The sequence below is a fragment of the Toxotes jaculatrix genome, chromosome 21 (genome assembly GCF_017976425.1).
Source record: "Toxotes jaculatrix isolate fToxJac2 chromosome 21, fToxJac2.pri, whole genome shotgun sequence".
Lineage (NCBI taxonomy): Eukaryota > Metazoa > Chordata > Actinopteri > Toxotidae > Toxotes > Toxotes jaculatrix.
In genome coordinates, this window is record NC_054414.1 from 16446149 (window position 1) to 16459540 (window position 13392).

General features: G+C 42.1%; 1 protein-coding gene across 1 annotated transcript in view; it reads left to right on the top strand.

Annotated features, from left to right (window-relative positions):
• The window catches only part of sdk2b (sidekick cell adhesion molecule 2b), a 71024-nt gene that overhangs the window by 38982 nt on the left and 18650 nt on the right, over positions 1-13392 (top strand). Inside the window, exons 18-33 of the mRNA XM_041029515.1 lie at positions 1062-1257; positions 1672-1770; positions 3046-3237; positions 4855-4976; positions 5197-5306; positions 6031-6181; positions 6317-6554; positions 7460-7575; positions 7778-7967; positions 8118-8216; positions 8825-9019; positions 9760-9961; positions 10450-10553; positions 11208-11278; positions 11927-12059; positions 12754-12810. Of these exons, the coding sequence (XP_040885449.1) occupies positions 1062-1257; positions 1672-1770; positions 3046-3237; positions 4855-4976; positions 5197-5306; positions 6031-6181; positions 6317-6554; positions 7460-7575; positions 7778-7967; positions 8118-8216; positions 8825-9019; positions 9760-9961; positions 10450-10553; positions 11208-11278; positions 11927-12059; positions 12754-12810 (2275 nt within the window). The remainder of the gene's footprint in view (positions 1-1061; positions 1258-1671; positions 1771-3045; positions 3238-4854; positions 4977-5196; positions 5307-6030; positions 6182-6316; positions 6555-7459; positions 7576-7777; positions 7968-8117; positions 8217-8824; positions 9020-9759; positions 9962-10449; positions 10554-11207; positions 11279-11926; positions 12060-12753; positions 12811-13392) is intronic.

Consider the following 13392-nt stretch of genomic DNA (forward strand, 5'->3'; position numbering starts at 1 on the left):
TCCTGTGTAGCAAGAGGGAAAGAAAAGCCATGGGGCAAAAGATATTTGGTGCCATTGTGAACGATGGACTTGGTTCTCCCATTTGTCAGTCGGAGGTCATTCTCTTTATCTTTGCAACCATTTTTCATATGTTTTATTGTGAAGCTGTGTGCACGTAATGATGGATGTCTTCATTATTTTGTTATGGGCTCTTGAATGTAGTCCATCTCTCTGTCTCTTGTGTATACTTCACTGAAACGAATGTAGCCCACAGGGAATCATAAAGCCACATCCATAGGGTAACTCTATTTTCCCATTGACTCTATTGTGACTTAATTATGTCATTGAGGTTTTTTCCCTCTTTTTTTTTTTTGTCTTCCTGCTCAATGGCGCGGGCCATAGGCCTTCCTCAGCTGGGTGGAGGGGGTCACTGTACAAACCCAATCAGAATTTTGAACACCACCTTTTTCTCCAGGGAGAGACTCCAGCAGCAGTGAGAAAAAGGGAATTAGAGAGAGTGAAAGGTGATAGAAACTGAAGGAGGAACTTCAGGGAGAGATGGAGAGGAAAAAAAGAGAGGAATGTGGCAGAGAGTCAAGCATCTATCTGTCTGACATGCTCATGCCAACTCTTTAGTTCCCTGAAAGCTCCCTCACCTCCCTGGAAACTGGAAAATAACCCAGCAGAGCTGCCACTGGGACTCATTACCTTAGCACCTAACTGGTCAATCCAGGTCCCATTTGTATGTGCTATACAGTCTGCAATCAACATGCGTAATAAGATGTGATCATGCCTCTCTTGAGCCTTAACTCTCTCATCCTCTCCCAGCCTGTCTTACTGGAGCCATTCAGCCATTCCCTCCCAGTCTAAACCTCTTCAGGGCATCTTTCTAAATATATCTGGGAGAGATATGATGCCAAATAACTCCTCAGAGTGGCTCAGAAGCACCAGAGAGAGACGTCACTGTTAGTTTTGTGAGAATAAATGTGTGAGAATCATACAGAAAAAATGATTAGCTGCTTTCTTTACAACTGTCTGGGTAATTTTCTTCACACTTTCTTCTTTTTGTTTTTCTGCTATAGTTGCTGGCCTGGGAGCCTGGCAAAGACGAACAAGTTACTATGGTAACAGTGAGACCGAACTTCCAGGACAGTGTACATGTGGGATATGTGACAGGTCTGAAAAAGTTCACTGAATATTACACCTCTGTGCTGTGTTTCACTACACCCGGAGACGGCCCCCGCAGCCCGCCCAAAGCAGTAAGGACACATGAGGACAGTAAGTGACTTTTCTTCCACAGTTTTCTCTCTCCTGTGGTGGCGAGGGGACACGAGCAGTAACAGATCCTTCGGGCAAGATCTATTATTCATGCAGTACAAAAATGTAGAGAAGTGCTAATGAATGAGTATATTCTGCATCCAGCCAGGATCGTCATAATTGGAATTTAGTTCCCATAAAGACTATTGGTTAAGCTTTAAAAAATCTTAAAAAATTTTCCTCAACTTGTCATTAGACAGTTTTCAACAATTACCTTGTTTTGCTGATTTTGTTATAAACACATTTTAAATGTAAAAGCTGTCACCAGATTTTTGGCTAAGTCCAATATACCATTTGATCAGCAATGAGCTCTAACTGTATGTAAAGTCATTTGCCCACTGGCCTTGCTCATTATTCTTATTTGTCCCTGCCCAGCCCCCGGTGCTGTGGGTCACCTGAGTTTCACTGAGATCCTGGACACCTCACTCAAAGTCAGCTGGAGTGAGCCGAGCGAGAAGAATGGAATTCTCACGGGTACATTCACTTCACTCCCAAAATATACTTGTAATGAGGCAGGAACGGCAAGAAATAGCAGTTTGTCCAAGGTGATATTTGTCAGAGCTTCATTGAAAGAGACTGATCACATGAGGCAGCACTCCAGTGGAACTGAGACCGGAAGACTTTGTTGTACTTTGCTTTTTAACAGCTGCTTGACCTCATTTAGCGATCCCAGCACATGTGTCTCCTTTCCCAAGCTGTGCACAATAAATCTGCCATAAAAAAAGAAGACTTCCTTCCTACAACATAACAAGGCTTTTGAAATCATAGAAGTAGTAAGGAGAGATGAAGGGCATTTTACTGACAAAGTATAGCTGCTAAAGCATCATACTGTTTAAAGTCTCATCCAAATTACATAAAAAACAAACCTCCTCAGGGAGAACATTAAACCTGTTTCTACTGATAATGGCAGTAGAAAGAGATCTTTGGCTTTTGGATAAATTTTGCTTCTTATGAGGCTCCTAACAAGTTGTTTTTTTAAGACAATATCTTTGCAATTTGGGTTTGTGTCATATATTAACTCTTTTATACTTAAGGAACAATTTGTGCTGAGTGTCACAAATATAATACAGTAACCTGTTTTCGAAAAATAAAGTTAACGAAGTAAATTAGTAGAATCAACTAAATAAATATTTTGTCTCACCAGTCCAGGGATGTACATGCAAAACATTTTAATTAATGATCTTTCTAGTGAGCCAGTGTTCCTACTATTCCAGTTAACATAATAATCTTACTTCATTCTGCACAAACTTTGAGTAAAGAAAAAAAACTGCCCACCAGTGACACCGATATTCAAGTGTTTGATCTCAACCAAGGCTGAGATTTAGCAGCATACTGTTAAGTGCTTTTCCAAAAAAATTAATGTGTTGCACATTCCCAGGAGACAAACACTGACATGTCATGTGAAATTATTGATTTGGCAAGAAATGCTACCCAATGCCTTATGCAATCACGCGAAAAGAGCTGCTGGCTAAGGAGCAAATTGCATTAACTTTGAGAGCGTGAGCGTGTGTGTGTGTGTGTGTGTGTGTGTGTGCATGGGAGTGGGCGGTGGGTGTGTGTGCAGGGAGGTATAATCACAGGCTGATTTAATTTGCTATATTCAATTTTTGATGAAGTTTATTTAATATTTCTGTTAGCTTGCCCCGTAGCATGAGAGCTGAGAGCCGCTATTGCAGTAAAAGTGCTGTCAAATTTTCCCTGAGAGGATTCTCTGTCTGTCGCTATTAACCCATCTCTGCCGCTCCTCAGGTTATCGCATTTCGTGGGAGGAATACAACCGAACCAACACCAGGGTTACCCACTACCTGCCAAATGTCACCTTAGAGTACAGGGTCACCGGGCTCACTGCTCTCACCACCTATACCATTGAAGTGGCTGGCATGACCTCCAAGGGTCAAGGCCAGCTGTCCTCCTCCACTATCTCCTCCGGTGTCCCACCAGGTTAGTAACCAACTAACTAACTAACTGAAACCCCTAGAATTATCAAACCTCACAGTTACTTGTTGTGGTAATGAGATATCTGGCTCTAAGATATGTGCCCTCACCTCAGTAATGAAAAAAACCTTGGTTCCTACGTTTCCCAAAATGCAACTCAGTGCCTTTTTTTTTATTAGGGCCCCCATGTCTCATAAATGCCCTCTTAAATTCACGTCTAGTTTCTAATGCACGCTTTAGAAACGTGCAGTCCAAGCCAAGACAACCCTGAAGGCATCATAAGGGTTAATTTTTTTAATAGCTGTGAACCTTTATGAAACCTCTCCTTCCTGCATATTTACTGTTTCACGTTGAACTTAGTGAACACACTCTTGTGTTATCTGGTGCCAGACACAATTAAATCAGACCTCCCCAGTCACCCAAGCTGGCAGAGTCCAAAAAAAAAAAAAATCAGCAATACACATATCTGCCCGACATCCACAAAATAATAGCTCCCAAGAGAGCATTAAGGACAATTACAGTGTTTAATGATTTCATGTTTGCAAAATTGTGTAATAGAAATACAATGCCCATGTCAATTACTAGAACAGCATTCAGAGCCCGGACATCTGTGAAACCTGTGAAATGACAGGCTGTTAATTTGAGAGCAGGCTTCAGAGCAGCAGTTACAGTCCCCAGAATACAGATTGATCCCATTGTATATGTATAAAGAAAAGCCTGTGTTCCTGCGACTCAACTGTAACATGAGGATCCAGCCACCTCAATAATCAGTCATGCAAATGATTTAGAGGTGGTAATTTTACTGCAATGTGTATGATCTGCATTTCACTAGGGCTGAATACACCCTAATTTAAGCAATCCTGGTAAAAATGCTTAGTATGCCCATGGGAGTGATTATATCTTTTTAATATTAGGCCTCTGTCCTCTAGTCTAGTATTTATGTAAACCATATTGTGCAATGAATGGGGATCTGTTATGGCAGGTGTAATGTTTATCTTGAGGGAAACGTTATGGGGAAAAAAAGATGAAGAATTAATTATTTAATGCAGTGGCACTTTCTCATACATACCTACACAGACACACAGAAACACACAAAAACCTGACACGCGCAAACACACACTGATATTCATATACACAAAACTGCCCTCCTGCTGTTCCTTGAATTCACCATTTTCAGATTTGTTTTCCCTCCAGGATTTCCAGGGAACCATCCATTCTTATTGTTTACTCAACTCAAGTGTAAACAGTAGGATATCAGATTGAATCATATCTCCAGATAACTGCAGTGTAATTGACATTCATGACATTGTCTCTGCCTGTGTACTGTGCGTAAGCATCTTTTCCCAATCTAATCTGCTTTTGCTGTCTTAGCTGAAGTTGGGAGCACAAGGGAGGCAATTAAGTGAGATCGCTGAGAAATTCATCTGTGTGCAGTATCTGTGCGGCCACAAGGGGGTGCTGTGGTAGATGGATTTCCCCAAGTAAAGCCCACAAACCAAAACCACCTTGTGTGACAGCAGCAAGACAAAATAAACTTATGGTAGAGTTTGTTATTTGTTCCCTCAGTCATCTTTGTCTCTCTCTTTGTTCAACTTTGGCTTTTTCTTCACTTGTTCTTCACAGAGCTTCCTGGCCCTCCTACCAACATGGCCATTTCCAACATCGGCCCACGCTCCATCACCCTGCAGTTCAAACCTGGCTATGATGGCAAGACTTCCATTTCTCGTTGGCAGGTGGAGGCTCAGGTGAGGCAGATTTAATCCAGAGCTGAAGTTCCATTTTTCTTAACTATGTGTTATTGCTTTTGGAGTCATCCTCCTTATTTTGGATTGATTCAAGATACAAATGTGATTTCTAGATTGAACAGCTCTCGCAGACTCCTTTAGATTGAGGGTTTTGCATTACTTGGACTTGCGCTCATTGCCAAATCTTATTTGTCATGCTTTATGCTTGTCTTGGTCTCAGGTGGGTGTGGTCGGAGAAAATGAGGACTGGGTGATGGTCCACCAGGTGTCCAACGAACCCGAGGCTCGATCCTTAGAAGTGCCAGGTCTCAACCCCTACACCTTCTACAGGTAGCCTCCTGGAAACTGTACCTACTTCACCATGTCTGCCTACATTCATTTTTAATGAGTATCTCAATGTAACTAAAACAAACAAATCTGTTAAGTGAAACTAATTGGGATGAACATGCTACTTTTCCAGTATATTCCTGCAATGTCAGATAACATGGAAATTAAGCTTGTGCAGATCGTGACAAACGACAGATAAGGTGTATGTGCACTTCAGTATCTTGGCTAATTTCAGCATATCTCAGGAGCTTATCTTACTCTGTTTTCCTTTGATTTGGATACAAGCTTATTATGTCTAGTGTGATTTTAAAATTACCTTACAGTGTGTGCATGATCTTTATCTTAGTGCTTTCTGCTTGTTTTCCGTGATCACATTCAATATAACCAATTAACATTTCACAGAGCCAATCCCTAAAGACCCTCAGCAACTATAATTCTCATCATTCCAGCATCAATGCTGCCACTTTACATTTCAGTAGAGTTAAACACTCACGTTGGATTTTTTTTTTAAACACAAACAGCTCTCCCTTCGGCGTATTCATACTGTATTCATATTGAGTGCTGTAATGTCAGTTCAAACACAATAAGACTCACATACACACTGCAAGTACTACAATAATGTTGGAGTTCATTTTGAGCTGTCCGATTCTGAGTTGTGATTTCAGTTCAAATGAAACCATCCCCTTGCAGAAGTTGCACTATAATAATGTTTAACTCCAAATACCAGGTTCCGTATGCGTCAAGTGAACATAGTGGGCACCAGTCCTCCAAGCCAGCCATCCAGAAGGATCCAGACCCTGCCGGCTTCTCCTGACATTGCCCCTGCCAACGTAACCCTGCGCACCGCTAGCGAAACCAGCCTCTGGTTACGATGGGTGGTAAATAGGAATCTGCTTCTCCTGTGCATATAACCATAAACATGGCATTTCGGAATCGTAATGTTACAGTATAAGAATCTGGCTTGTTTTGACCCACTTTTGCTGCCTGCCTCCTCTTTCTGTTCATCTGCCCAGCCTTTGCCTGAATGGGAATACAACGGGAATGCAGAGCAGGTGGGCTACAGAGTTCAGTACTCCCGTGTGGGCTCACAGGGTCGGGCACTGACCCATGTCATTGCTGATCGTCTGGAGAGAGAGTTTACCATCGAGGACCTAGAGGAGTGGACGGAGTACGAGGTCAGGGTCCAGGCTGTCAATGGCATTGGAATGGGACCCTGGAGCCAGCCGGTCAGAGGCAGGACCAGGGAGTCTGGTAAATTAGCACCTCTTCTGTCACCCTCTGTGAAAAACACTGCTATTCTGATCTGATGATCTATGAATGACATTACTATCATTACAGAAATATGGCATTGCTTGCTTAATTACTCAAAAGTGCTTTTCTTTTCTGCTGCCAAGTGCTAAGTTCTTGTCAAAAAACAACTATGAAATTTTTATTACAATCAAGGTGTTTGTTGTACACCTAAAACCAGCTCACAGCAACGCACACAGTCCTGTACAGGTACCATGTTTTCATTGATTTAATCAGAATAAAAGCACACTGACTACTCATTTTGTTTTTGCAACATGTGTGGACTATCTACATTAGTTATAATAGAGGTAACAAACAGACAGTTACAGTTTATATGATGCCATATGTTAAATTTGTTTGTGAGCAGACTGTTTCCTACTCAAATATCAGGCTAAAGACTTTTTATCAGCCCACTCCTTTTTAAGACAGCTCTTTTCCCTTCTTCTCCAGACGTTGGGTAGTGAGGAGTGGAAGGAGTGAAGGAAGGAGTCTGAGGAAATTGAGAACACATGGACTTGAATGTGTAATTCTTGTGCTCTTTTTTCCACTCACTCCAGCAGATTCTTAGGAATCAGGGCATTATGTCCAGGGATGAGTGCCAAGGAAGAGAAAAGACCTATTCTTGAGTCATTTTTTTCAGCTGCCCTGGAGGGTATACCAGGAGGATATCAGAGCCTATGTGCAAACACAGACACAAATGATATAACCATAGCAGATCACTCAACCTGCCTCTCTGTCATACTCCTACATCCACACAGTAAATACACATACACAGAGGGAGCGTGGTAAATTAATTATTCAGAATATATGGCAAACAATGGACTATTCAGGCATAATTTTTTCGCCTCTCTGCTCTCTTTGTTTTCCAGTCCCCTCCTGTGGACCCACCAACGTGTCTGCCTTCGCCACTACCTCAAGCAGTATCCTGGTGCGCTGGTTAGAAGTCCCGGAGCCAGACAGAAATGGTCTCATTCTGGGCTACAAGGTCTGTTTGTGCAGTTTATGTTTTACGGTTATTCAGTATTTATTTACCAAGTATTCAAAGACATCTAATTAGTTTTTAGAAATGTCAGCTATTTTTAGGCAGTATACAGAGCAGCAGGGTGACAGTATGTGAGGCCGTTTCTCCTACTTCATTTCCAAATGCACTCATTTTCTCATCATCTCTTTTCTCCTCACCGGGTCAGGTGGTGTACAAAGAGAAGGACTCTGACAGTGCAATCCACTTCTGGTCAGTGGAGGGCAACGCAACCCACAGTGTCCAGCTGACTGGTCTGGGGAAATACGTGCTCTATGAGATCCAGGTTCTGGCTTTCACTCGGATTGGAGATGGACGGCCCAGTTCTCCACCCATCCTGGAGAGGACTTTGGATGATGGTATGGGCTTAGGATTTAGCAACACTCAGTATTTGCATTATTATGTTATGGCACATCATGAATATCTTTAGTTTGCTGTGATTTTTGGTCACCAAAACTGAAATATGAAATGTTGAGATTTGTTATTATGTCTTCTGCTTTATTCTGCAGTGCCAGGACCTCCAGTGGGCATCCTGTTCCCTGAAGTTCGGACCACTTCAGTCCGGCTTATTTGGCAGTCCCCCTCGCAGCCCAATGGCATTATACTTGGTTAGTAACATACAAGATCATTTCCATTTCATGGTCACTTTTATTCTCTGAAATGTCTCTAAAAATGTTGTGAAACACTGTGTGGTGTTGAAGTGTAAGTAAATTACCTAGAAACTACCAAATACTGCACACAAAGTATTAAATACTACTTATTTAGATTTAATGGACCATCGGGCTCACAGGTGACTCTCGACATACTTCTGCTGTGTTTTTATCAACTTGATGGACTAGACAGCTTTAGTTAGGGGAAATCAAATTGTGTTATTTTCCAGCATTGCTGTAAAGGGAGTTGGATTCTCTTGTTAGCTAATAGGGGATTTCCTTGTGAGTGTTTGATTCATTATACATCTGTCAAATAATTTATTTTAAACAGTATAATATGACAGACCCACACAGCAGTATGCAGGAGCAGATGCTAATAGCATAGTTTTAAAGAGACAAAGCTGCTTGTTGCACAGTTTGCTCGTCCTCTTGTTGTTAGGAAAACCAACACAAACAACAAATGCTTCAAATACCTAAAATACATTTTTTTCAGCCTAGATTTAATTTACCACTGAGCCTCTTATGACAACTCCAATAAGACTGTTTGTCTCCAAACTTTTCTCCAGCCTACCAGATCACATACCACTTAAACTCCACCAATAGCAACACAGCAACAGTCGACGTGCTGAGCCCCAGCGCTCGCCAGTACACAGTGACGGGCCTCAAGCCGGAGTCCACCTATGTGTTCCGCATCACAGCACAGACAAGGAAGGGCTGGGGCGAGGCCGCCGAGGCGCTGGTGGTCACCACGGAGAAAAGAGGTAATCATAACTTACTGAATGTGTGGTGCATTTAAATACATTTACATTTAAATAAAAGACTAGAGAGCTGGATATGTGGTCAGCGATTATACAGCGACAATTTGAATGAGCACGTTAAAAAAAAATCATTATCTCTAATGGTGTTTTGCAAAGTGAAGTGACATTTTGAAGTGTGATAGTAACATAATTTGTAGTCCACTAACAAACAGGAAACGCAGTTGTATACATAATTCTGAGAGCAGACACAGGTGTGTGATCTCCGCAGTGACTCAACTTGCAGGGAGCTGTGCTGAGCCCTCATTGCACTTAGTTCATTTCCAGTTAACGGTTCAGTAAGCAGATGTGTTTTCTAAAGGCGTGTTTGTGCCCTTTGGGTGTTTATCAGAAGCATTCTGATGCAGTTTTGTGAATGAATCAGTCCATCTGCTTCCCTCAAGGCATTTTGCAGATTGTTTACTCTGCAACTTTCATTTTTCAGCTAGTTTTCATTCATCGGAATTACACATTTTTTCCTTGTCTGTGCAACATAGCCCATGCAAATGCGAGCGAGCAGAAAGCAATAAGTAAAAGTGCATTTCTTTCAAAACCATTTACAGAAGCTCTGTTTTTTTCTCGTTTTCCATCCTTGCTTTTATTATTCCTCTTTGCAACATCCATTTCCCATTTTTGTCATCCAACTCTTCTCTCAATGCCTCTTTGTCTGTGTGTGCCTCTGTCTGTCTGTGTGTGCATCCCTCCAGCTCGTCCCCAGCCCACCAGCCGTCCCATGGTTCCTCAGAAAGACGTTCAGGCCCGCCAGGTTTTGCTGTCGTGGGAGCCAGGCAGCGACGGCCTGTCCCCTGTGCGTTATTACACGGTGCAGCTTAGAGAGCTTCCTGAGAGCAACTGGACAGTCCACTCTGCCTCCGTCAACCACGAGGCCACCTCCTACATAGTATCCAGGTAGAGAGTAATTATCAGCTAACAGGTTCTGGTTATAGTCGGGGGCAAATTTTATCTCTTTTATTACAACAAATGTATGTCTATTTGTTCTCTTTAGATGGAAGAGGGTAATACTAAATTAAACAGCAATCTGTCTTCTCACAGTCCCCACTGCTACATTCACTTAAATATTCCCTCGGCTGTAGTGTAGCTGGAAAATCAGCAATATCCTTATACTAAAATATTTTTTCCGGGGTATTTCGGTTTGGTCTAGAACATAAATAATGGTATAATACAGGCAAAAAACATTCATGGTATTTGGGAAGAAATTCAACAAATGCAGCAGGCGGGTTTTGGTTTAAATTTGCCCTGTAGTTTGCGTGAACAGCCTGTAGCTCTCACAGCAAGACCACATTTCTCTTTTGATGTCTGTGGCTTAAAAGGTTTAAGATCCACTGCAGTAGTTTATCATCAAGATTAATGTGCTTTCCTGTGCCTCCATTCCTAAGGCTCAAGCCCTTCACATCCTACCAGTTCAGAGTAAAAGCCACCAATGACATAGGGGACAGTGAATACAGCGAGGAAAGTGAAGCGATCACGACTCTACAGGATGGTAAGAGTGACATGATGAGAAAACATCCTTGTTCACAGTGTGAATATTTGATGAGTAAAGCTCACTTATACATCAGTTGCTTAATAAAGTGTAAAGATGATAACAGGAAGTCTCTGGACCCAAGAAATAGTCCCTCACATACTGTGACAGAAACAGTATTACTGTATGTATAATATGGTAATATCTCTAATATATGGTATGCTCATATGCTTTATGTAGATATTTATAGGTCCAATATTGACACTAATTTAAAAAAAAAAAAAAAAAAGAAATAAAGCCAAAGGTATGGCTTTGTTCTGTATCACGATGAAAAGAGTTTAATGTCTGCATGAATTAGCCTGTTGTTGAGAATCAGACCCCCCTGGCAAAGGCAGCAGGTGATGTCATGTGCGGACCATCTGCAGTTACCATGAGACAAGAGGGGCAGCAGTAAAACCTTGGCGAAGTTTGCCCCATGTTTCTTTAAACAACTAAAGAAATGTTTGCTCCACTGATCTTTCCAGTTGCTATTTTTGATTCATCTGTCAATGGCTATTCTGTTGAAGCTTCTGTGTGTTTATGCTCCTTGAATGCCACTGCACATGGATTTAGCATCTCGAATCGTGCACATTTTCAGGTCTGTTTAGCTCATTTATCTCACTTTTATTGCCTCAGCGCCCGATGAAGCGCCCACAATTCTCTCTGTGACGCCCCACACAACGACGTCGGTGCTGATCCGCTGGCAGGTAAGAGGAGACGGTGGGACTTGTTTTTACGTTTCATTGTTTCTAAAATCCACAAAAAAGTCTGAGAAAGTGGCGTCTAATGAGAGACCATGACAGTTCACAGTGTAAGCCTGTACTTACAGACTGGAAGCTACACACTTTTACGCACACCCTCTACTCTGTCTAATAAAAACACTCTCCTACACTCACACCTGAATTAACAGGTCATAAAAAGGAAAACAGGAGGCTCCAAGCCACAATTTTACTTTTATGGAGAACACTCGTAGAGTTTATAAGGATAGAGAGGTACTTGTTTTCTCTGTCTCTGCCTCTCCCCTCTGGGCCTGCTCTCTCATGTTCAACCATGGGGGATTTCTCCGCGTTACTCACCCGTGGATGAGCTCAGTCTTAGTGGTAGCTTTTTTCAGTCTGTGTGTTTCCTTTACTGTAAGTCTCTACAGTGATGGGAAGTTAGAGACAAAACACAGGGTGGGAATTTTACAATGAAGAAACATACAAGTAAAACCAGTTACGTTGAAATGATCGGTTTATATGACCTCATTATAAGTAAAAAACTGGGCCACATGCAGTATCGTAGGCAATTTCTAGCATTCAGGTCTGCAGGGATCTGCTACACCAGACCTTAACTCCCCACCTTTTCCCTTATAGCCCCCCTCTGAGGAGAAGATCAATGGAATCTTACTGGGCTTTCGGATTCGATACCGTGAGCTGCTGTATGACCGTCTCCGTAGTTACTCTGTTCACACCATCAACAGCGTGTCCACCTGGGCCGAGCTCACTGGTGAGGAATAAGTGCAGCTAACACAACAAACCGCATCGTTCTGCCACTCACACTGCTGGTTTCTTACACAAATTCATTTTGTAGTATAGCATTTACCTTTAGAACAACTATTGGTATGCTGCATTTATTGTAGATTGATAGTATGTGATTTTAAATGCTAAATTATGAACTAAAATAAAGTAACCAAAGACAGAAACTGCATATCACTATTCGTTCGGCAAAAGTATGAGCCATTTTCTACACTTTACTTCAGCAGCACTTTCACGTAATTATGAGGCTGTCATGGTTGATTATTCCTGCACAGTCTTTATGTGTCAGCAGCACCATTATTTCCATCAGAGGAAAACTTTCACACAGGCCTATTCTGCTCCCCAAATCTCCCCGCTGGTCTTGACACTTCACAGCAAAACATTTCATCTTGTGATCAGTAGCTATCAGCTGCAGGCTATTATTAGGTTTACTCAGGAGCCGCACTGTTTCTACTGCTCTGTGCAACTCAGCCTATAATTTTACCCTTGTTGAGTCATTCTGGGGCTCTCTCGGAGCTATGATCACTGTGATTATGTGGATTTTTTAAAGATGGTAGTGATGCCTTCCTCATCAATGAAAATATTAGACTTCGGACACTAATGCTATTGTCTCTCCACTACCTCCTTCTCATTTTACCTTTTCTCTCTCTACCTTTCCACCTCAGCCCCCTACAGCATCCGGAATCTGAGCGACTCAACTCTGACTGAGTATGAATTGGACAGTAAGTTGTGTTATGTCTCTGTCTCACAGAAACATGCACGTGCCCATGTGTACTCAGTGATTCAGTCCCCAAACTAATAAGTTTGTCTATCTGTCTTTGAATCTCAAGTACTCTGCTGCCTTGTACAGTGCTACAGGAAAAGCAGAGTATCAAGCAAAGTAACACAACATTTGGATGCTTATGTTCACATCACATTGGTACAAACACTTCTGCTGAGGCCAGTGGAAGCACTCTGTACACAGAAATTCTGGAACACTGAGCGCACAAGCCCTCCTAGTCCAGCATACTCCTTGGTTTGCACGTCAGCCTCTTCGAATAAGCAAATAAGCTACATATTTCTAACCCATTCGAGCAGTTTGTAATTGAAGTAGGACTTCCCCAAATTTTTACCGAACAGAAATTCAGTGTTGACTTTACTGTAGCATTATTCACAGACGCCAGTGAGGGATCATGTTATTGTTAGTGCAGCACTGACTCATCCTGATTGTTTGGGGCACCTGGAGGAAGGTGACTAACCTCCTCATTGGTTAACAGTGGAGCAATGACAAGCACCACTGCGGATAGAGAATTGGATGCTCCGGA